General features: G+C 36.0%; 1 protein-coding gene and 1 long non-coding RNA gene across 4 annotated transcripts in view; one reads left to right on the top strand and one right to left on the bottom strand.

The window, feature by feature from the left end:
- The window catches only part of LOC129059007 (uncharacterized), a 35,446-nt gene extending 27,481 nt beyond the window's left edge, over positions 1 to 7,965 (top strand). The window contains exons 3-4 of one of the 2 annotated variants that reach the window (XR_008524564.1): positions 7,485 to 7,545; positions 7,827 to 7,965. This is a non-coding gene — a long non-coding RNA (uncharacterized LOC129059007). Of the gene's footprint in view, positions 1 to 7,484; positions 7,687 to 7,826 lie in introns of those variants that run through there. The other variant, XR_010139727.1, reaches the window with a different exon arrangement.
- USO1 (USO1 vesicle transport factor) overlaps positions 1 to 25,234 on the bottom strand; it is a 93,402-nt gene that overhangs the window by 18,899 nt on the left and 49,269 nt on the right. For both annotated transcript variants that reach the window (XM_002814884.5, XM_063723459.1), the window contains exons 5-13: positions 24,494 to 24,594; positions 24,109 to 24,211; positions 23,896 to 23,951; positions 20,237 to 20,357; positions 12,211 to 12,389; positions 7,878 to 8,018; positions 4,930 to 5,018; positions 4,374 to 4,528; positions 1,326 to 1,537 (exon numbers count right to left, since the gene is read on the bottom strand). In XM_002814884.5, coding sequence (XP_002814930.2) covers positions 1,326 to 1,537; positions 4,374 to 4,528; positions 4,930 to 5,018; positions 7,878 to 8,018; positions 12,211 to 12,389; positions 20,237 to 20,357; positions 23,896 to 23,951; positions 24,109 to 24,211; positions 24,494 to 24,594 — 1,157 coding nt within the window. The remainder of the gene's footprint in view (positions 1 to 1,325; positions 1,538 to 4,373; positions 4,529 to 4,929; positions 5,019 to 7,877; positions 8,019 to 12,210; positions 12,390 to 20,236; positions 20,358 to 23,895; positions 23,952 to 24,108; positions 24,212 to 24,493; positions 24,595 to 25,234) is intronic.

Here is a 25,234-nt window from a genome sequence, read left to right as displayed (position 1 = left end):
CAATAATTTGGGACAGGATGGTTCTAATGATACTTCTTTTATACAATAAAAAGTTAGAGGATACATTTAGAGGATATATATTTTAGAAGATAAAGGATAATTTTATAGAACTGTGATTACTTAAGAGTGGGGAAGACACCACCATCTTTAGCACTTCTCATTATGCATTCATTGTAATTTCAATGTTAAAGTGAAGTCTGTGGTGATGGTGATGAGAGAGATAATTACTGTTTGGCTTTAAAATAAAACTGTTGTTAACAGATAGCAACATGAAAATGCCAAGTAATAAGTAAAGACATAAAAATTTGAGGTAGTTTTTTTAATCTCTAAAAGATAAGTGGTAAAGACAAAATAAGCTTTCAATTAAAGTAAACCAATTTTAAACTTCAACCTCCTTTTCACTATAGTTAGTTTTTAAGCTTTCATTTATAATTTCTATGGATGGAGCTAATGTTTCTTTAAAAGCTCAAAATAAGGAAAAATTCAACGAGTGTGGCAGGATTAAAAACTAAAGAAGGACACAACCACATTATTATGGGGAGTGGGTAGGATAACTACTGCTAGAGCAGTGTACAGAACAATTTTAGATTTAGTCACATTTTTACTTTCCCTGAGTGACTCTAAATGTCAATGACTTTAGAGTTTTGCTAAAGCATGAACTTGAACTGTTCAATAGCAAGGCTGGTACATGTGGGGAAATCACGTAACAGAAAGTGACATTCCTAAATGCCTAGCACCTACACTTCAATAAGGCTTTGTTGTTCTCATTAAGAGTCTAAGACATGCAAAAATTTTTTGTTGTTTTCCTACATCTTACTAGGTAAATTATATGCACTGGGGACTTAAGGATTTAAGAACTCACGAACCTCAAGGGGATATATTGTATAACTATATATACAAAGGACCACTGTTCCATTGTTTCTAGATGATCAATTGCTTTGGGAAGAGAAAGAGGGAAATACACAGCTATGAACTACTTTACTCCCTCCCATAAACTAACCTGAATTCAGTTACTGAGAAGAAAGAGAAAAATGACATGCAAGAACACCGTGGATAATTTAAAAACAAGACAAAACCCTCAAAATACCTTTCTGCCCAGAACATGTATTTTCATCATGATGCAGAGCTTATAACTATTTAGCAAAACTATTACTCTGAGAGTATTTATTGCTTTTTCTCCACAAAACTGTTTCTGATTATGATGAACTAATAAGCAGAATAGGTCTTCTCTGTTCTTTTTCATCTGCATCTTCTAAAGACATCCTTAAATCCTGTATCACTGACATCAAAACATATAGAACTTTTTCCCTTATGCAAAACTTTACCTGTGAAAGAATATTGGTGCACTGTTGAAGTAAAGAAACTGGAGGGTTGCCAATACTTGTAGCAAGTTGAACCCTGAGCAACTGTTCTTTCTGGGTGGCATTTTCTTGCAACGCATGGGCAAGGGCCACAGCAGCACACCAGTTTGAAAGTGAATCAGTAGAAAACAAACCTCCACACAGTAACTGGCCAGCTGAAACTGAATTACCTGTTGCTACAAAGATGGCAGGCAGACAATAAAAATATATCAGATTTTGATGTAAACCAAATTTTAAATAAATTGTTTTCTGTACACATAAAATAGTGTGAAATACCATTAATCATTAAACATGTATTAATTAGTATTAAATATACTTTCAAAATGATAAAAGTCTGCTTTTCAAAGCAAAATGAACAATGAGAGAAAGTTATCTTGGAAGAAAAGTAACAGAACAAAGAAATACAGGTGGAGGCTGGGCATGGTGGCTCATGCCTGTAATTCTAGCACTTTGGGAGGCTGAGGTGGGAGGATCCCTTGAGGCCAGGAGGTACATGCCTGTAGTCCCAGCTACTCAGGAGGCTAAGGCCTGAGGATCACTTGAGCCCAGGAGTTTGAGGCTGCAGTGAGCTATGGACTGCGCCACTGCACTCCAACCTGGACAAGAGTGATACCTTATCTTCAAAAAAAAAAAAAAAGGAGAGAAAGAAAAGAAACATAGGTTGAGCATAGGTTGAGTATCCCTTATCCAAAATGCTTGGGACCAGAAGTATTTCAGAAAGAAAATGTGGTATATACACACAATGGAGTACTATTCAGCCATACAAAACAATGAGATCTAGTCATTTACAACAACATAGATGAACCTGGAGATCGTTATGTTAAGTGAAATAAGCCAGGTATGTAACGACAAACATTTGTTCTTACTTACTTGTGAGAACAAATAAAAATCAGAACTAAATTATTTACCATCAATGGTAGAAGGTAAAATTTATTTGCCTTTATTTGTGGGATCTAAAAATTTGTGGGAATTCATGGAAACAGAGATTAGAAAGGTGGTTATCAGAGGCAGGGCAGGGTAGTGGGAAGTTAGAGGGAAGATGGGGATAATGAGTACAAAAATATTGTTAGAAAGAATGAATAAGATATACCATTTGATTGCACAACAGGGTGACCATAATAACAAATAAGTGTATATTTTATTTTTTGTTTTTTTTGGAGACAGGGTGTCACTCTGTTTGCCCAGACTGGAGTGCGGTGGTGCAATTTCAGTTCACTGCAGCCTCGACCTCCCAGGCTCAGGTGATGCTCCCACCTCAGCCTCCCATGTAGCTAGGACTACCAGTGTGTGCCACCATGCCTGGCTAATTTTTTTTTTTGAGATGGAGTCTCACTCTTGTTGCCCAGGTTGGAGTGCAATGGCGTGATCTCAGTTCACTGCAACCTCCGCCTCCCAAGTTCAAGTGATTCTCCTGCCTCAGTCTCCCCAGTAGCTGGGATTACAGGCATGCGCCACCATGCCCGGCTAATTTTTGTATTTTTAATAGAGACAGGTTTTCACCATGTTCCCCAGGCTAGTCTTGAACTCCTGACTGCAGGTGATCCATCCGCCTTGGCCTCCCAAAGTGCTGGGATTACAGGAGTGAGCCACCAAGCCCAGCCTAAATTTTTGTATTTTTAGTAGAGATGGGGTTTCACTATGTTGCCCAGGCTGGTCTTGAACTCCTATACTCAAGCAATATGCCTGCCTTGGCCTCCCAAAATGCTGGAATTGCAGGTGTAAGCCACCACACCTGGCTTAAGTATACATTTCAAAATTACTTAATGAGTGCAATTAGATTATTTGAAACACAAAGGCTAAATGTTTGAAGGAATGTTCAAAAAAAAAAAAAAAAGAAGCATTTCAGATTTCAGATTTGGGATGCTCAACTTGTATTGTAATATTTTCGGCAACAAACTGATGATGGTAACATTCCAAAAAATTACCTTAATTAAAAACAACATTTCTAAAACTTAAGGAAATGCCACATTTTGATCATTCTACTACATCAGGGTCTTATTTTCATTAATGATCAATAATTTTTTATGGTAATTTTTTACCAAATTTTTTTTGGTAAATATAATTAAACAGACTTAAATTCTAACAAAAAACCTCAATGTATGTAATTAAAATGAGTTTTATTGATGTTTCCAATTACCTTTATGAAACTGCTCTTAAAGTTTAAAGTTAACAGAGGTAAATATTTAAAAAATTTATCTTAGGTAAGATGAAATATTTAAAGAACCCATAAAAAGGGTAATGACTCTAACCTATACTAGAACAACAGACTGAAAGTTAAATGTGATTTAATGGTAAAATTCATCTTCTTTTTCTTAATTTTTATTTTCGAGGTAGAGTCTCTCTCTGTTGCCCAGGATGGAGTGCAGTGGCACAATCTCAGCTCACTGCAACCTCTGCCTCCAGGATTTGAGCGATTCTCCTGCCTCAGCCTCCTGAGTAGCTGGGATTAAAGGCACCTGCCACCACGCCCAGCTAATTTTTGTATTTTTAGTAGAGATGGGGTTTCACCATGTTGGCTAGGCTGGTCTCGAACTCCTGGTCTTAGGTGATCTGCCTGCCTTGGCCTCCCAAAGTGTTGGGATTACAGGCATGAGCCACCACACCTGGCAAAATTCATCTTTAGAATGACAATTATAATTAACAGTAGATTCTGTTTACTGGCATCTATACATGCTAAGTTTTGGCGTGAGTACTTTATGTAATGTAATACATGTAACTGTATTAATCCTCACAATGAGATGAGTATTATTATCCCCCATAACTCAGTAAGGCTCAAGTTAAAAAGTTATACCGCAAACAGCAAAAGTGAAAATTCTACAATGCAAACTCTGGTCTGACTCCAAAGCCTGTTGTCTAAATTTACCTGCAGGCCTTAGAATTCAGGTGTTTTTGGTTTTTTTTTCTCTCCTAAGCATGCAAAGTATTTTAGGCTAAAGCATAGAAAGAATCCATTAAAAGCTTGAAAGATAATGATTTACTTTTTCAAATAAAAATTAGAACTAAATTATTTACCATCAATGGTAGAAGGTAAAAGTGTTGACACGATTTCTCCTTGTCCTTTTTGGTTTTTATACAAGAAACACTGGAAACAATAGAGAACAGCACAGCGCAAAACAAATGGCTGCCTTTCATTAACCATGGACATGAGAAGTACTACAATTGCTGGTCTGTTGCATTTAAAAAGAAAAGAACAAAATGAAACATTGCAACCCAAGTATACAAGTCAATAACTAGTCATTTTTGTTGATTGAAGAATCATAACCAGAACACCAGCAAGTTAAGTATTTCTATCTCTATTTCACAGAAAACTGTAGCTGACAGAAGTGAAGTGACTGCTTGCTTAAGGCATACAGCTAGGATGCAGACATGATATCTGAATCTAACTATCTAAATTCCAAAGACTACCAACTCTTTTAAAATACCAATATCATGTATCTTGTCAGATAATTTCTAGTTTCAAAACATACAACTAAACTTCTTTAAAAAGAGCAAGATGTGTATGCGAGACACATTAACAACCCAAAGTTTTTACTTCCTCAGAGTAATCTCAGTATTTCACTTTTTCTACCTTGGTGGGTTTGAAGGTGCATTTACAGATGCAAAGTAGTCTTGGTTTACTTGGCAGCCTCGAATAACTTCTGATACAGTATTTATGGTCTGTTAAGGGGAAGAAAGAAAAAGAACATTTAGAGAAATTAAGTCAAGAAGGAAAATATGTTTTCAATAGAAAAAAAATCTTATATTCCACTTTTTAAGTACCAAAATTCAGGCACAAAAACATCAATGATAACATTATAATCTTGTAACACTTCCTCAAGGGAAAATTTTAAAGCATTAAGCATGGGTCTCCAATAAAATAACACTTGACGGGCATTTTAAATCTCAAAAACTATAATACTATTCTCTATGAGATAAAATATTTTATAAAAACAGAAAAAGGTTTTAAAATAATAATCAAAGAACAAATTTAAAAGGTTAAAAAATTAAATTTAAGGATAAAGTTAAAAAATAAAAAGACTATTTCAAAACATGTTATACAAGATAAATATATACCATTTTTATTTGTTAATTAAAAATTAATTTTTAAAAAGACAAATTACCCAGAAAGTCTATTAACAGAGTTGCAGAAAGAGAACAGAAAAGAGGCCAGGCGCAGTGGCTCACGCTTGTAATCCCAGCACTTTGGGAGGCCCAGGTGGGTGGATCACTTGGGGTCAGGAGTTTGAGACCAGCCTGACCAACATGGTGAAACCCTGTCTCTACTATAAATACAAAATTAGCTGGGCGAGGTGGTGTGTGCCTGTAATCCCCATTACTTGGGAGGCTACGGCAGGAGAATTGCTTGAACCCAGGAGGTGGAGGTTGAAGTAAGCTGAAATAGTGCCACTGCACTCCAGCCTGGGAAATAGAGCAAGACTCTGCCTCAAAACAACAACAACAGCAACACAAAACAGAAAAGAGAAAATTATCAGGCAATGCCAAAAACATCCTCAGAACTGAAGGATGTATATTTACAGCTGAAAGTGCTCAGTGAATGATAAAAATCACTGGGGAGCAAGGGAGTGGGGAAAAGGTCCACAGGACAGCACATCATCAGTAAATTTCAGAAAATCAAAAATAACAGATCTCAAAAGTTTCTAGAGAGAAAAAGATTACAATAAAAAAAAAAAGTAGGATTATAATGGCTTCAAACTTCAAACTTCCTAACAGCAACACTGCAATGATGTTCGGAAAGTTGAGTATTAGTGATTTCCAACCCTGAATTCCATATCTAGCCAAACATTAAATTAATTCTGAAAGTAGAGGAATGACATTTTCAGACATGAAAGAGCAAAAAATAAAAAAAAATCTCTCGTTATTCTTTTTTTTAGAAAATTAAGACAAATAATGGCCAGGGTGCAGTGGCTCACGCCTGTAATCCCAGCACTTTGGGAGGCTGAGGAGGGTGGATCACTTGAGCTCAAGAGCCTGGCCAACGTGGTGGAACCCCGTCTCTACTAAAAATACAAAAAATTAGCTGAGCATGGTGGCAGTCGCCTGTAATCCCAGCTACTCTGGAGGCTGAGGCAGAAGAATTGCTCAAACCCAGGAGGCGGAGGTTGCAGTGAGCCGAGATCATGCCATTGCACTCCAGCCTGGGCAACAAGAGGGAAACTCCATCTCAAAAAAAGAAAAGAAAAGAAAAGAAAATTAAGAAAAATAAAGTTAATGAACCAAGGGATAGAGGAAAAAGATATGTGATCCAGGCCAGGAGCATTGGCTCATGTCTGTAATCCCAACATTTTGGGAGGCCAAGATGGGTGGATCATTTGAGGTCAGGAGTTCGAGACCAGCTTGGCCAACATGGTGAGACCCCATCTCTACTAAAATTACAAAAATTAGCCGGGCATGATGGCGGGTGCCTGTAATCCCAGCTACTCAGGAGGCTGAGGTAGGAGAATTGCTCGAACCCGGAAGGCGGGGGTTGCAGTGAGCTGAGATCATGCCACTGTACTACAGCCTGGGCAACAGACTGAGACTCTGTACAAAATAAATAAATAAATAAATAAAATTAAATTAAAAAAAAGACAGAGGATCCAGATAATCAAGGAAGCCAAGTCAGGAGACAAGTAAAGGAAATCCTAGGAAGATGGCAAAAAAAGTCCCAGGACAAGAGACATGGGGAAGAATTAGAGCACAGATTGGAGTAGGAGAATGGAGGGTCTGCGGGTGGCCTGTGGTGGGAAACAAAGTGTTAAGTATATGATTATTAAGCATATATACCTACGCATATATAGAGTAACAGTAAAATGAAGAACACAATTACGACTCATGGATAAGAAAAATATATATTTAAAAAAGGATATAGGGCTCTATTTGGCTTAGCAGGAATTGTATCAATACAGCTGTAAAAATATAAACCCCAACTACTGATGTAAATATAAATTCCACAAAATAATTATGAGGCGACATGAGGAAGTAAAGTGGGACTTACAGTAAGGACAATTGAGGCTGAAGGCAGTTATTTCTGTTATAAAATTTTTATTATTATTTGTACTTTTGATATTGCACGTGTTAATTTGAGAAAAATTTTAAAAATATAAACAAACTTTCTTTCTTCAAACTAACTTCTTTTTCTTATAGGTAAGCAACAGAGAATGCCACACATTAGGGGAAAAGAATTTACTATTCAACGAATCTACCAGTTGAGTAAGACTAAGTCACTTTGTTCTCAAAATAAAAATGAAATCATACTGTGCACTCCTGTTGAATATAATAAAATTAATGAGAAATCTTTGTAGATGGATCTGCAAAGCTTTAACATTATTATTTATGTACTATAAAACTTGAGGGATGAGTATATCTTTTGGAAACAATACTTTTATCATTATGTGAATTATATTTTAGTAAGATCATTAAAAATTTTAACCTAAAAAATGGTTAACTATTGTAGTTTTTCCTTAACAAATATCTAATTCTTCCTAGGATTCAGGATTTCAACTTCCACAGAGTTGGCTTTGACTTCATTTGCTTTACCTCAGTCAGGATATCAGCAGGAACCCCAGTAGCCATTAGGATAGTACAAAGCTGCTGCAATAACCCACACTGGAACATAGCCTTCTGGCAGCTACTGGTAGCACCAGGAGGGTTGGTGGGAGATACCAATACACGAACAAGCTGTGAAAGTAAGAGAAAACAAAATTTGTCTTTTAAAGATTTGAAAAGGCTTGAGGCAAATCTGATCTATGTGAACAAGAAAGTCTGCATGAAGTACTCCCTTAGCTGTTTAGCTACATTTAGGTGCTCTTTCTTTCGTGCTCCCATGGCAATAGTTCTGTGATTGTAATATTACATTATGCCTCTTAAACTTAAGGTTGTCTTCTTCAGGTGACTGTGAACTCCCAGAGAGAAACTGCCTTGGTCATTTTTGTTTCCCAAAGAAGCACAGTACTTGTAACAGTACATATTTAATAAGTAAATGAATGAATAAGTTACAGAGTGGCAGATTTCTTTTCAAAGTTAATAATGAACTACCTAGTAAGAGAGCAGGTCTGAAAACAGAATGACCTGACATGTGATAAATTTCCCCTAAACTGGAAATATTTAAAGAGAGGCTAAAACCAAAACTGGAGAGGTAGTAAAAGATTCATGTATTAGGCATGGGTTGGACTGCACTGACTGCTAATGCCAATTAAATCCCTATGATTCTATGATTAATTGGACTGTAAACATAAAATTTCAGAAACATGAAAAAAGTCATCTCAAATAACTATTTAAAACAGTTATGTCTCCAAATTCGTTTTACATGTGTGTCACATTTTAAAACTAGAGTTATGTGCAAAATCTTGTAAATCAAAATCAAATGGGGGTATTTATGATAATACCTTGTTAACAACAAAGTGCTATATAAACATTAACCATTATTTTATAGGAGATACACGGAAGTAATCAATGATTTAAGAGAGTAAACTAAAACACTTGTATTACTACAGCCGACACATATTGTGATCTATGGATTGACTCCACTAAGAAAGGGGATTTTTTGTGAGGGAGGAGTTAAATACTAAAACAAGAAAGTTTGAAAAGTGGTATTTTTTATTGTTGGTGAATAAAAAGGTAACCAGAAATCACTAGAATTAGAGAAAAACTTCAACCAGTATTTAACTCAGTGAGTAATGACAAAATAGATTTAGATGTTTCCATGTCTGACTTAACAGACATCTCAAAGAGGGTTCATTAATAAACTGATGTCACTAAAGAGAAGGTCAGGATTACATTGGTTCCTGTCCTTGGACTTTTCTAGTGAGATTTCTGGTGTTTTTTCCTCCCTTAATTTACTTCCCTCCTATCCTTACTACTTCTTTTCCTTCTTTTTTTGAGTATTTAAAACAAATACTAGGCAATATGTCAATTCTACCACAAATAATTCTGTATGCATCTCCACTTGATATTTTTTGAAATATAATCATACCATTATTACATCGGACAAAATCAACAGTAATTTTCTACTATCATCTAATAGCAGTTGAGTGTCTTTACTGATGATGTAAATAAAGAAAAAGGGAATATTTATGAGGATAAAAAGAGATCTAATAGCAACATGTAAATATATGAAATATTCACAAGGAATGAATGTGTGTTGTTCCAGAAAGCAATTTATAGAAGTCATATCAAGACAGTTTATGACTTAATATATAAAGTTTCTAATAATTAAAACTACCCTAGAATGAAAATGATTATCTCATAAGGTTATGAACTTTCTGGGAGCCATTGGCAGTATCTTCCCAATAAAATGCCATAGAAGAGACTCCTGCAGGGATAAAAAGTAGACTAGTCATAAAACTATAATTTTATAAAAAAATAAAATATTTAATAACTAAAAAACTTTTCAAAAGATGTTTTCCCTAAATTTAGTCTGCAAAATTTGAATTAAAACTCTGCAAGCAGATCAATTTCTGTTTTTAGTGGCTCAGAATGCAATCATGATAACTGTGATGATGAATAGTTCCAATACAGAATGTGTATGTACAAACAGGAAAACAATGATGCATTTTTATTTAGTGTATAATAGAGAACTTAAAATACAAGTAACTCTAAATAAAGTTATACATAAAGTATTCCAACAGGTTCTAACAGAATAGCAGAAGATAACTCCTGGCCTGTAAAGTCATGAGTGAATCTACTATTCAGTATTGCAGGTGGAGAATATATTAAAATGAATTAAACTCAGTCCCTCTGCTTTGGAGTTTATGGTCTTCACGACAAGTGTAAGAGAAAAAAGCTTTACTAAGCTACAGAAAGCCAGTTTATTCACTTTTTAAAAGTAAAGAATTCTTAAAGAATCAACTTGCTATATAACGAGAATACTGTATTTTTCTGTTTACATGCTGTACTCTAATAATTTTTCGGTAATTTTTTTTTTCCCTGAGATAGAGTCTCACTCTGTTGCCCAGGCTGGAGTGCGTGGCGTGATTATGGTTCAATGCAGTCTCAACCTCCTGGGCTTAAGTGATCCTCCCCCTCAGCCACCTGAGTAGTTGGGACAATAGGTGGACACCACCACACCGGGCTGATAAAGACCATATTGCCCAGGTTGGTCTCAAACTCCTAAGCTCAAGTGATCCCCATCTGCCTTGGGCTCCCCAAGTGCTGGGATCACAGGTGTGAGTCACCACACCTGACCTACTTTAGTTTTTAAACAGTGACACTTCCTTCAGAATAATTCTTTACATAGTACCCTAAACCATAAAACATGTGTAGCTTCCTCAAACAATTTAAATTTTCACTGTTTGATACGAAATACATGCTTTTGTATATCATCAGATTCTCTCACCCTCTCTCTAATCACATTTTGGAAATTACTTTTCTAGAGGAATTTCCTTATTTAAGAAAGCAGTGTAGGCCGGGCATGTGGCTCACACCTATAACAGCAGCACTTTGGGACGCTGAGGCAGGAGAATTGCTTGAGCTCAGGAATTCCTGACCAGCCTGGCAATATAGCAAGACCTTATGTCTACTAAAAATAAAAAATCCAGTCAGGCATGGTGGCTTGCGCCTGTAGTCCCAGCTACTCAGGATGCTGAGGTGGGGGAATTTCTTGAGCCAGGGAGGTTAAGGCTGCAATGAGCTGTGAAGACACCACTGCACTCAGCCTAGGCAACTAAGTAAGAACCTGTCTCTTAAACAAAACAAAACAAAATAAAGCAGTGTTGAACAAAGGTATCAAGGTTACCACTTGGTGACACTGTTTCTAAAACATTAAAAAACTATTAACTTCTTAAATGTATAATACCAACATTTGAAAACAGAAATGATGACTTGGGAGTACAAATAGACTCTGTGACTAAGTTCTCCTGGAAAATACTTTTGTAACAGTTTTTAGGCATATTCTAACTAGGGTAACTGCATAATTTATAATCCAAACCAGGACACTTTTGAAGTGAAAGAGGATGCTATTAGTAATTACAAAACGAATACTGTACTGGCAAACTGGGACACAGATTACCCTAATTATCAATCCTATGCAGGCAACTCCCACGGCATGGGACAACATTCAACCTCTAATTACTAGCGGAGCTAACCACCTAGTTAGGTCCACAACTTCCGAGAGACACAGGTATAATTCACAGATATTCAAAGGCCCACAAGAATTATGAGTTCATAAGTGAGGAGACTAGTATAAACTTAAGAGTTTGGAGAAGGAGGATTCAATAAAGGAGTAAGTAAGTAAACCACTTCAAAGAACTTCAAAATTTTCTCTGATGAGGAAATAATTTGGGATCCTACTGTCCTCACTTTTATTATTACCACTAAGCTTTCACCATAAAGCATCAATAAATCACAGGTGGTCTGTCAATTTAACATGACAGACTAACCATAAAACTCAGACTAACCATCTTTGGGGGCAGGACATGATCATTTATTTCCTAGCATCCAGTGCCTGGCTCTCAGTAAATGCTTGCCGAATGAATTTATTTGAACTTAATAGTTTGAATATTAAAATTTATCCTATTAGAGCCCTAAGTGAAGAAAGCAAGTTTTTAAAAATTCAAATCAACAATCTAACCTATTATTCCTTAATGTAAAACCCATCAGGAAAGTGTATATCTGAATTTGCTTTAAAATCATACAGCAAAGAGAGGAATAAACGATGAAACAAAATTGTCAGATGTTAATAACTGTCAAAGCTAAGTAATGGGTAGGCAGGATCTCTAGCTAGAGGATAACTGCAAATTTCCATATTACAGTTTTTTTAAGCCAACCTGAAACCCATCAAATATTCTGGATTTATCAAATACAAGCAATTTTCTTCTCTTTGAAAAGATCACTGTCAAAATTCTTACCACATTTATGTCTAAGGATCGTATACCTGTAGCATTAGATGTAGATTGGTCACTTTCTGTGCAGACCAGCCTGAATTTTCATCTCCAACTTCAAACCAAGGTTTCATACGTTGAATATAAGAGCCTTCTTTAAAAAAATTTTGATTGGAGTTGTTGTTTTTTAACAAGTTTTGGAGCAAAATCAAACAATCTTCAACTACTATACCTGGGGAAATAATGTAAAACACAAGCGTTAAGGCTCGTAAAACCTGATGCAAAACTCCCAAACATTTTAAAAAAGATAAATCTCCATGCTCAGCATCTCTTCAATATGGCCAGGCAGATAGTCTGTTCTGATATCTGATGGCCACAGGCCATACCTGCATGCTCTTTCTCAGGTACCCCAGAGATCTCTTGACTTCTACGTCAAGTACCCAATCACCTTAGTAACTCATCGTTTATCTTCAAATCCCAGCTTAAACATCATTTCTTCACGAGTGATTACCAAGACTACAGGACTAGGTTAGCGTCACCAGCTACATGCTCTTACAGTAGCCTTCTCCTTTTATTATTAGGTAGTGTTTGTCTTCTCCACTAGATTATAATTCACAAACGCTTGTGAACAGCCTACTTACCTCTGTATCTTTAGCAGAGACAGAGACATGATATCATGTATATATATACACAGTACTTAACTATTAAACATTTGTTTAATGAATCAACCATATCTTATTTGATCTCTAAGAAGCTCTTAACATTGTCTGTTTGTCTCTTCCTTGAAACTTCCCTTGATTTCTAAAAACATTACTCTCTCTTGATTTTCCTTACACCTCTGCAGGTGCTCGATCTTTCATTGTTTCTGTCCTCCATGGTTTTATCCTTTTTCTTCTTTATTTACAGCATATACTCTCCAGGGCAGTTTCATCCACACTACAGCTTTCACTATTATCACAATGAAAACTCTTCAATTGATCGCTACTTTACCAAGTACTAATAGATTAACCAATAGCCTCTGTTTCTTCTGATAAACATATTGACTGATGCTGGATGCTGGATGTAACGACGAGTAAGCTCATCTGGTACATCAACACTTTTACTCCTAATAGTTGAGCTGTATGTTGACAAAAATCAATTTTTTTTAAAAAAAAGACATCAATTTTTAGAGCAGTTTTAGGCTTATAGAAAAAGTTAAGTACAAACGGAGTTTCTCTACACAGACATCTACTTATTTGTTCCAGACTTCTGCAATAAAGCAAGTATCACAATAAAGTGAGTCCCACAAATTTTTTGGTTTCTTATACAAAATTTATGTTTACACTATAATGTAATTTATTAAGTGTGCAATAGCATTATATCCAAAGAATGTACATACCTTAATTTAAAAATATTTCGTTGCTAAAAAATGCTAATGACCACCTGAGTCTTCAGTGAGTCATTTTACTCCCAGTAGAAATTCTTTCAAAATTGGAGTCAATTCTCTCAAACCCTGACACTGCTTTATCAACTAAGTTCATGTAATATTCTAAATCCTTTGTTGTCATTTCACCAATGTTCACAGCATCTTCACCACTTTCTTTGCTCATCCATAAGTGATAACCCCTCACCTGTTAAAGTTTAATCATGAGATTGCAAAAATTCAACCACATTTTCAGGCTCCACTTCTAATTCTCTTGTTATTTACACCACATCTTCAGTTGGTTCCTCCACTAAAGTCTTGAACCCCTCCAAGTCATCCATGAGGGTTGTTGGAATCAACTTCTTCCAAACTCCTGTAAATCTTGGTATTTTGACTTCCCATGAATTACAAATGTTCTTAATGGTATCTAGAATGGTAAATCCTTTCCAGAAGGTTTTCAATTTACTTTGCCCAGATGCGTCACAGAAATCACTATCTATGGTAGCTATAGCCTTACGAAATGTATTTCTTAAATATTAAGACTTGAAGGTCAAAATTGCTGGGTGCAGTGGCGCACGCCTGTAATCCCAGCACTTTGGGAGGCTGAGGTGGATGGATCACTTGAGGTCAGGACTTCAAGGCCAGCCTGGCCAACATGGTGAAACCCTGTCTCTACTAAATTACAAAAATTAGCTGGGCATGGTGGTGCATGCCTGTAATCCCAGCTACTCATGAGGTTGAGGTACAAGAATTGCTTGAACCTGGGAGGCAGAGGCTGCAATGAGCCGAGATTGTACCACTGCACTCCAGCCTGGGGGACAGAGTGAGACTCCATCTCAAAAAAAAAAAAAAAAAAAGATATTATTGGCCGGGCACAGTGGCTCACATCTGTAATCCCAGCACTTTGGGAGGCCACGCGGGCAAATCATGAAGTCAGGAGTTCCAGATCAGCCTGGCCAACATAGTGAAACCCCATCTCTACTAAAAAAAAATACAAAAAATTAGCCGGGCGAAGTAGTGGGTGCCTGTAATGTTAGCTACTCAGGAGGCTGAGGCAGGAGAATTGCTTGAACCTAGGAGGCAGAGGTGGCAGTGAGCCAAGATCACACCACTGCACACCAGCCCAAGTGACAGTGCGAGACTCCAACTCAAAAAAAAAAGAAAACAGTATTATTCTCTTTGTACATCTCCATCAGAGCTCTTGCATGATCAGGTGCATTGTCAATGAGAAGTAATATTTTGAAAATCATTTTTTCTAAAGCACTGGGCTTAGAAAACCATGCTCTTACACAGAAGTGTAAGAGATGTGTCTTCAGTAAATGTGTGTTCAGTAAATCATGCTCTTACATAGACGTGCCGTCTTCCAGGCTTTGTTGTCCATTTACAGAGTGCAGACAGAGTAGATTTAGTATATTTCTTAAGGGTCCTAGGATTTTCAGATGGTAAGTGAGCACTGGCTTCAACTTAAATTCAACAGTGCATTAGCCCTTAACAAGAAAGTCAGCTTGTCCTTTGAAGCTCTGAAGGCAGGAGGTGACTTCTCTCTAGATACAGAAGTTCTAGATGGCATCTTCTTCCAATAGAAGGCTGTTTTGTCTATGCTGAACATTTAGCATAATTCATCAATTATCTTAACTAAATCTTCTGGATAAACTTGCTGCAGTCTCTACATCAGCACTTGCTGCTTCACCTTGTACTTTTGTTAGGGAGACAGCTTCTTTCCTTAAATCTCACACAGCAACATCTGCTAGTTTCATGCACAATATCCATTCTTCCAACTTTCCTTGTGCAGCTTGTTCACCTCTCTCAGTCTTCACAGAATTGAAGAGTCAGGGCGTCACTCTGGATTACGCTTGGCTTAATGAAGTGTTGTGGCTGGTTTCATTTTCAGTCAGGATTACTAAAACTTTCTCTACATCAGCAATAAGGCTGTTTTGCTTTCTAATTATTCATGTGTTCACTGGAGTAGAACTTTTAATTTTCTTTTTTTTAAATTTTTATTATTATTATAATTTTCTTAAGAATGTTTCCTTTGCATTCACAACTTGGCTAATGGGCCTAGCTTTTGGCCTCAGCTTTTAACATGCCTTCCTCTGTATCTTCAGCAGAGAAAGCTTAATCATTTCTAGCTTTTGATTAAAAGTGAGAGATATACAACTCTTCTTTCACTTGAACACTTAGAGGCCACTGTAGGGTTATTAATTTGCCTGATTTCAATATTGTTATGTCTCAGGGAATAGCGAGGCCCGAGGGAGGGGAGGGAGGGAAAGAGGGGAAGAGAGAGTGGATGGGCCAGTCTGTGGAGCTGTCAGAATGCATATAACATTTTTGCTTAAGTTTGCCCTCTTATATGGGCACTGTTTGTGGTACCCCAAAACAATTACAATAGTAACATCAAAAATCGCTGATCACATCATCATAACAGATATAATCATGAAACGTTTGAAATATTAATTGTGACAGAGACATAAAGTGAGGGCGTGCTGTTGGATAAATGGAGTCAACAGAATTATTCAATGCAGGGTTGACACAAGCCTTCAGTTGGTAAAAAACATATTCCCTGGGAAATGCAATGAAATAATGTATGCCTGTACTTTCCAGTTCCCCCATCATTAATATATTGCATTAATGTGGTACGTTTCTTACAATACAATTCACAAATGAATATTAATACACTATTATTAATTAAAGTCCACAGTTTACATTAAGGTTCACTCTGTGCTATAAAGTTCTATGGGTTTTAACAGAAGTATAATCTCTTGTCTCTACCCTTCCAGTATCATACAGAATAGTTTCATGGCCCTAAAAAATACCCTGAGCTTCAACTATTCATCTCTTCCTTCCTATATCCCCAAATCCCTGGCAACCACTGATCTAAATATTTATGGTCCACAGTCTTGCCTTTTCCAGAATGTCATATATAGCCGACCCTTGAACAACAGTTGGGTTTGAACTGCATGGGTCCACTTATATATACGTTTTCTTCCTCTCTGCCATCCCTGAAACAACAAGACCAATCCTTCCTTTTGCTCCTCAGCCTACTCAACATGGGGATGAAGACCTTTATGATAATCCACTTTACTTAATGAACAGTAAATATATTTTCTCTTCCCTCTGATTTTAATGTTTTCTTTTTTCTACCTTATTTTACTGTAAGAATTGAGTATATAATACATACAACATACAAAATGTATTAATCCACTGCTTATGTTATTGGTAAGGCTTCTGGTAAACATAGTCTATTAGCGGTTAAGTTTTGGGGGAGCCAAAAGTTAAAAAGTAGATTTTCAACTGTCTGGGGCATTGGTGTCCCTAAACCTTATGTTATTCAAGGGTCAACTATAGTTGAAATAATATATTATGTAGCTTTTTCAGACTGGTTTATTTCACTTAGCAATATGCCTTTATGGTTCCTTTATGTCCTTTCATGGTTTGATAACTCTTTTCTTTTCATTGCTAAATAACATTCCATTGTATAGATGTAGTACAGTTTATCTATCCATTCAACTACTAAAGGACATCTTGGTTGCTTCCAAGTCTTGGCAGTTATGAACAAAGGTGTTTTAATATTCATGTGCAGGTGTTTGTGTGAATATGTCTTAAACTAATTTGGGTAAATACCAAAGAGCATGATTGTTGAGTCATAAGACTATGTTTGGCTTTGTGAAAAACCACTAAACTGTTTTCTAAAGTAGTTGTACCATTTTGCATTCCCATCAGCAACAAATGTGTTTTTGTTGTTTCACATCTTCGCCATCATTTGGTGTTGTCAATGTTTTCTTCAGTTTTCCTCATTCTAAAAGGTATGTAGTGATATCTCATTGTTTTAATTTGCAGTTCCCTAGTGACACATAATGTTGAGCATCTTTTCATATGGTCATTTGCCATCTGTATATCTTTTTGGTGAGATGTTTGTTCAGATCGTTCGCCTATCTTTAAATTGGCTTATTGTTTTCTTATTTTTCAGTTTTAAGAGTTCTAAATATAGTTTAGATACAAGTCCCTTTTCAAACATGTGTTTTGCAAATATTTTCTTCTCGTCTGTGAAGTGTCTTTTCATTCTCTCAACAGAATCTTTTGCAGGGCACAAGTTTTCAACTTTAATGAAGTCTCATTTATCAATTTTTTTCTATGTATCACACTTTTGGTATTGTATCTAAGACTCAATTGTTTCATTCACAAACCTACCATGCTATTTGCACTGGTTATTAATTAAATACTATATAAAACTACCAAAATATGTGTGAAAACAGTTATTTTTCTGAAAATTAAATTTAAGTCTTTGGCAAAACTCAATGAAAGGAGGTTACTAAAAATACAGCTGTTAAATATGGATAATACAATTCTAAAAGATAGAAAAGTAATTTTAAAAACCCAGAAATATCCTGCAATCTATTTTAAAGAAACCAAAATGCAAATCCTACATGATATATTATAGGCGTGATGTATGCAAGGAAGATGATGAAAAACTTTAATCAGCATACCCATATTCAAAGTAGTAGTTCTGGCCCTATTCCAAAGATTAGTACATAAATATACACCTTTATTTTATTACATTTAAGTTTAAAATGCTTAAGGTGCACATTTTAAATGCTTTTCAAGAATTCCTGATTTAACCAGACCTAATCTCTCCAGATTAGAGGCTTCCTCACCTCCTATTGAGGAACCACGTGGATCCTCATCTTATGAGGAGGAACCACTTTATCTGCCTCTTAGGTAGGACCATAAATATCTATTAAATATGGTCTGCCATTAGGACCATCTGAAGGCTTTGAAGGAAAAAGCATGTCAAAAGCCCTCACTACAACTGGCAGGCCTTCTTTCCAGCATGCATCTTAGTGAACCCTAGAGCCTTAATGGCCACTATCACTTACAAAGAGCCACTGAAACTTGTCTTAGCCAACTAGGAAAAGTTAGCGAATTCTACCTTTCCTTAAAACCCTATTTTCTTCAATTGCCTCCAAAAATGTACACCTCTCTGTTCATCTCTGCTTTCCCAGTTTTTCATTTTACAGCAGTTTGCATTTCCCCTCTCCCAATTAATCTCCTTTCAAACCCTTTCATGATGCCATTGCCAACTCTCAAATATTGGTTAATAAAACATGCTATAACCTCAACTATATCTTGAAATGCTCCATTTCTTTAAAGAATCTGCTTTATCCTGCAATGTTCTCAAGTGAAAGTAATTCATGTTCTCAATCCCATGTACCTTAGAGTCAGTATGTTGAATCTATGACCCTCCCAGCCCAGTGTACTTTCAAGAGACCATAGTTCCTCTACTCTCATAAAAAACTCCTGTTCCCATGAGGCTTGGCTATATGGCTGTACCATCTCTTACTACTTCTCATTGCAGATATATAACAAATTCATAGTCACTATCCTTTGTCCATGGAAAACATCACTGGCATCTTGCTCAAAGTCTTCTTTCTCTAAGCTCTGCTGTCACACTTAATTTTAATTTCAACAGCAACCCGTCTAATACCTAAACCACTCAATTTTTTTGCCTCATCTTTGGCGATAATCCTCTCTTACTAAAACTTATTTTTGTGGCTCAAGTATTTACAACACATTTGTTCTGTGGCTTCCTTGAGTCTCTTGGCCCATCAACCAGATGCCTTTCTCCCCACTTTTAGAAACCCCCTTCTGTTTTTATTTCCTTCCCTATCTAGCTTAGATTATAGAGATCTTCGTTTCTTCCACTCTACAGAAGTGGAATAGGAATATACTATGTTCTCTTGTCTTATTGTCATTTCATAGCACCTTCCCAGAAAAGGCCCAACCCTGTGAAAAACTATGAGTTTTTTTTCTATATTTGCACCTAGGCAGCTGAGTGCCGCTAGGGGAGAAAATAAATTACACACTCAAGTAGTTGATGCTATTGTAAAATCATGGTGAATACCCTTAATGGGGCCCTTATCCCCCTTTTTATTTTTTTAAGGCAGAGTCTCATTCTGTTACCCAGGCTGGAGTACAGCAGTGCGATCTCAGCTCATTGCAATCTCTACCTGCCGGGTTCAAGTGATTCTCGTTTCTCAGCCTCCCAAGTAGCTGGGATTACAGGTGTTTACCCCCATGCCCAGCTAATTTTTGTATTTTTAGTAGAGACGAGGTTTTGCCATGTTGGCCTGACTGGTCTCGAACTCCTGGCCTAAAGTGATCCACCCACCTCAGCCTCCCAAAGTGCTGGCATTACAGGTATGAGCCATCAAGCCCAGCTGGGGTTCGTATCACTTTGAAAATCTTCCTGATTATAATAATTAACTAGCTCTCCTATTCTCCAAAAGACTATTTCTAACCTTTCCCATTAATTCTCAATTGTGTCCTCCCTATTCACTCAGTATATAATTCTGCCTTCAACTCAACTCCCTATCACCAAATCTGCAAAAGGACATGCATAATAATCTATAGCTTCAGAAAAATAGAAGAAACCTAGCAATACAGTATTTGAAGAGATATAGGTGAGATTTTCTAAATAAGGAAAGACACCAACCTAGATTGCAAAAGCCTAACAAATATGAAACAGGATAAAGAGAAATCGATAGTCAACATCCCATAGTGAAAGAAAAACAAAGAGTATAAATAAGAGTCCCCATTTCTCCCTCCAACTGTGTTCCCTGTACCCTAACAAGTCAGTGAGTACAAAAGGAATGTCTTCAAATAATTTCTTCATACTATACCTCCATCACTGTTCCCCTCCTCTGAAATAATGTCCAGTAGTCTCTCGAAAGCATTTTCAAAAGCAACAATTTTCTGGATTGCACCATTGCTTCTTGTTAGTGCCTGCAGTAGTAAGACGCCCTACAGAGAAGAAAGAGAATGTTTAGTGGAGTACAACATTTATGAGACACTTTTAAATTACTTCAAAAATCACAGAATTTTAGAACTGGCAGGGATTTTGCAAGCCCAACTCCTTTACTTTATACATAAGGAAAAAAAGAACAGAATAGTTAAGCAATTTGTCTCCCTAAGGTTATAAACCTCAAAGAGACAGACACTAGACTAGAATCCTCGTCTAACAATTCCTAGTTCAGTTATCTTTCAACTTTATGATATAAACGTACTAGAATTCCTTTATACTCATTAACCACTACATAGCTTTCGTTGCAGCTAAAGAGTTGAACATGAAAGTATGTCTCAGGAATGCCACTGTACATGCTTCACAACAGTAATAATGAAAAACTTGCAATTCAATAATATAAATCAATGAACACCACCACATTCTAGTAGAGAAAGTTCGGAAATTCTTGTAAACATCTGGCCTCTAAATCCCCAAAACTTGATTCTAAGTCAAAAGAAAAAAGGAAGATGAAAATTGATGCTTTATGAATGGCATGTCCAACACAAGACAATTCACAGCAGCCTTTGCCTCTGACTTCCAGTTTTTCTCAGCTTCTGGTAAAGCTGGATATAGTTTATATATTTTATCATATCTTTATCATTCAAGAAAAACTCACCGTTACCCATTTTTGCTTATTTTGGTATTAAGCAATTTATGAGCCCCTAAGTATTAAATAATAGCATGATGGTAAAAGAGACAACAAATATTTTACGAAAAAAAGCACAGATATTATTGTAGAGGAAGAGGAATAGCAAACAGGTAGTAAAAAGTCCCACAGAGGCAAACTAGCTATTGGCTACCAGTACTGAGTAGGTAAGTATTCATATAAGACAAAAAATGCCTATGACTTTATTGGGTTTATTCCACTCATTTTCTTGTCAACTTTCAACATTAATATGAGAGAAAAAGGTGAAAACAGTTATTTTTGGATGTCAAATTCTCCCACATAATGCTGCCAACTTCAGTTTAACTACTAACAAAGAGAAGAAGAAATACAGTGGAGAAAATATTTAGGCTCTGAGTTAGATAAAGTGGGTTTAAAAACTGGTTGCCCAAACACTGCCTGTTCCTCAAAAACGAATGAAATAAAAAAATAAAAAATTGGTTGCCCTACTGACTAGTTGTGCCAACTTTAAGCAAATTACATGAGTTTATAGTATACTCATGTAATATCTTTGTCACAGGGTTTGTATAAAGACTAAAGGAGACAAAATAAGTTCTATAGAACCCACTAGCTTTCAAGGTCTTAGTATATTTTAGTTTCTTTTCTCTTTATCCTCTTGGAATAGGTTTATTAAAATAAAAAAAGGTTATAAAACATGTAAAAACCAATAATCTAGACATTACAACAAAAACAGAACTTAATCTGTGATCATAAAATTAATAAAAAACCAATATAAATAGACACTTATTTGTCTGTCTCAAATACAAGTTGAGGAAAAAAGGTTAGGAGCAGAATAAAAAGGTAAAGATTTAAAGGAAAGCAGGAGATTTCAGAATTAATGCAGTGATTATTATTATTATTTTTTTGAGACAGAGTTACTTTCTTGTTGCCCAGGCTGGAGTGCAATGGCACAGTCTCGGCTCACTGCAACTTCTGCCTCCCAGGTTCAAGTGATTCTCCTGCCTCAGCCTCCCAAGTAGCTGGTATTACAGGTGCCCGCCACTATACCCAGTTAATTTTTTGTATTTTTAGTAGAGACAGGGTTTCACCATGTTGACCAGGCTGGTCTCAAACTCCTGACCTCAGGTGATCCACCCGTCTCGGCCTTCCAAAGTGCTGGGATTACAGGCGTGAGCCACCACGCCTGGCCTAATGCAGTTATTTTTTTTAAAGAGCACTTTTATATCTGAAAATGAAAAGAAGTGGTAATGAAATTAAAAGATGTGGGGAGACACAATTTATGATTTGCATGATATCCTCTTATTTAAACTGTGGGACATGAAAAGAATAGAACAGAAGCTTTAAAGATACACAGTCATATTTTAGTCAAGGAAAGATACCCCAAATTTCTAATAGATAGATACCTATTTAAATAAGACAATTCTTTAAAATGACACTTAAATACTAAAGAATAAAAAATGTCCTTCTTGGCTGGGTGCGGTGGCTCACACCTGTAATCCCAGCACTTTGGGAGGTCAAGGTGGGTGGATCACAAGGTCAGGAGTTCGAGACCAGCCTGGCCAATATGGTGAAACCCTGTCTCTACTAAAAATACAAAAAAATTAGTGGCACATGCCTGTAATCCCAGCTACTCGGCAGGCTGAGGCAGGAGAATTGCTTGAATCTGGGAGGCAGAGGTTGCAATCAGCCAAGATGGCGCCACTGCACTCCAGCCTGGGTGACAGAGCAAGACTCCGTCTCAAAAAAAAAAAAAAAAAAAAAAAAAAGTCCTTCTTGTAAGTTACATACTGTATTAAGTTCACTACCTATAATACTGAATTGATAGACAGATTACAAAATTTTAAGTACAACAAATTTAATAACTGTATCCATAGACCAGGAGTTAAGAATGCTTCAGTTTTGTCTCTGCTTTGTCATTAACCAGTTATAAGGCTAAGAGCAATCCAAATGATATTTACTAAAACTTAGGATGAAAAAGTAACAGGGCCAATACCACAAATAAAAAGATGAGTAAGACATGGCTAACAAAGAACACTTAACTTCACTTGGTTTCTGTGGGCCTTGGGCATTTCACTATAAATATGGGGATTCAATCAGCTTGATATGATCTCCTAGCTCCAGAATTTAATTTTTCTAATTGCTATTTTAAGTATTACAGAATTTTTATCAAGCTGTAGGTAACAATAGAGAAAAATGCTTATGCAACAAAACATACAGCATCAATATGAAATATTCAAACTTATATGCAAATATAAAATAAATCAGAATGGAAAATAAGTCCAGAGCAAATCATGCTCCATGATTAACAAGGCAAATTCTTAGAAATACACACTCAATCAAATAAGGGCAAGGATTCCAAATGTAATGCTTTGTTGGGTTTACACAGTTCAATATCTGGAGGTATCTCCGCTACTCTTTAGGAGGAAAAGGAAGTTCTGGAGGTAGAGTTTGGTGTCAAATACAACCTTTCAGCAGATAGTATAAGAAATCCTAAACTAATGGAAGAAATAAATTTGAATGGCAAAATGGTTTGTCTAACCCAAAATACTGGATAGCCAGGAAAGAATGAAACAATATGACCTTGTATACAACTTTAAAAGGTCATTACTCCAGCCAGGCTCGGTGGCTCATGTCTGTAATCCCAGCATCTTGGGAGGCCAAGACAGGAGGACTGCTTGAGCCCAGAAATTCAAGACCAACCTGGGCAACAAAGAGAGACCCCCATCTCTATTTATTAATTTTTAATTTTTTTAAAAAAAGGTCATTACTCCAACTTTCTAAATTTAACTTCCTAAAACTCAACAACAAGGATTTCATTTGCAAGAGAAAAAAAAGCCACATATTTTTGTATTTCTTTTTGAAATTTAACTTACATCATTACGTATAACTTCCCTGGAATCCGCTAGTAAGTCCATCAATCTTGAAACACCTAGAACATACAACCATGTGAAAAATGCTAGCAGACCAAAAATACAAATAGTGACTCAAATTATTAACAATTTACTAACACACGATTTCAGTCCCTTTCTCTAGGAAATGATACTCACGCTTTAATCAAAATAATATAAAAAAGATAAGTCACTTACCCATAGGACTGACTAAAATAATTTGTTGCACCTGAGGTCCTAGTTGTTTTAAAAGAGAAGTAAGAAGCTTCACACCAGGCCAGCGGACATGGAAATCAAACTCCTGCAATGTAAGAATTCAAAATATTTAACATCTGTAATTCACATTTTCAAGAAAAACATTTTTTCCACTAATAACTTGTATCAGAAACTACAAGTAAAACATGGAAGTTTAGCATACTTTAAGTGATTACATAGTTCTTGAAACATGCATGTGGATCTCTTGCTATAATACAATAAACTTCACTACCTTTAAAGGTATATACATGTTACTTCCTCAATAACATCCAAAAGGCAACAAAAGCAGCTTATTAAGATGACAAAAACATCAAGGTTCCCTATTTACCTCCAATAAAGATAACAGAAGAGTGACATTTTCTTGCTGCTTAATGAAAATTTCTGTAAATTGGCTTCCCAAATCTTCACTCTGTCTTGTGGAATTTTCTTCTGTAATATTCAAAAATAAAGAATTTCAATTTAATAGTAGGTTATTTTAAAATATCCTTTCATTGAAGAGTTAAGCATGAATGATAATTTTCCTGGTAAACAATTCAACACTGGAACAGTGTGGCTGGTAGCAATATCACAATTATTATGTAAAGCTATATCCTTAAAATAATGTTCAACTTCATTTAAATACATTTTATTGGTTAAATGTTTAAATATGATATCTAAAAAAAGGATATTTAAATATTCATATTTTCTCAAGGACATTTTTAGGTTACCCTTCTATTAGGGCATAAGGAAACAATTTGGGATAGAAATAGTCTATCTAGAATGTGGTAGTGGTTATGCTTCTGTATACTTCTGCCCAAACTCAGACTACAATTCAGAGTAAATTTTATTGTATATAAGTTGTATCTCAAAACCCTTGTCCCCAAAACAATATTGAACATATAGTCCTTGCTGACTGTTAGTGTTACTGGGTTAAATAATTTAATCATTAAATTAAACCAATCTACTCCAGATTTCTCAGTATCTTTTTCATATATATATATCCTACAAAATTCTTTGGCAATAAAATCAGAATTTGACATCTAATTTCTCACTTATTGTTTAAAGGATTTTACATTTGTCTTTAATGTTT

This window comes from Pongo abelii, chromosome 3 (genome assembly GCF_028885655.2).
Source record: "Pongo abelii isolate AG06213 chromosome 3, NHGRI_mPonAbe1-v2.0_pri, whole genome shotgun sequence".
Taxonomy (NCBI): domain Eukaryota; kingdom Metazoa; phylum Chordata; class Mammalia; order Primates; family Hominidae; genus Pongo; species Pongo abelii.
Note: the sequence above shows the minus strand (reverse complement) of the source record. Positions and strands in the feature narration are given on the sequence as shown.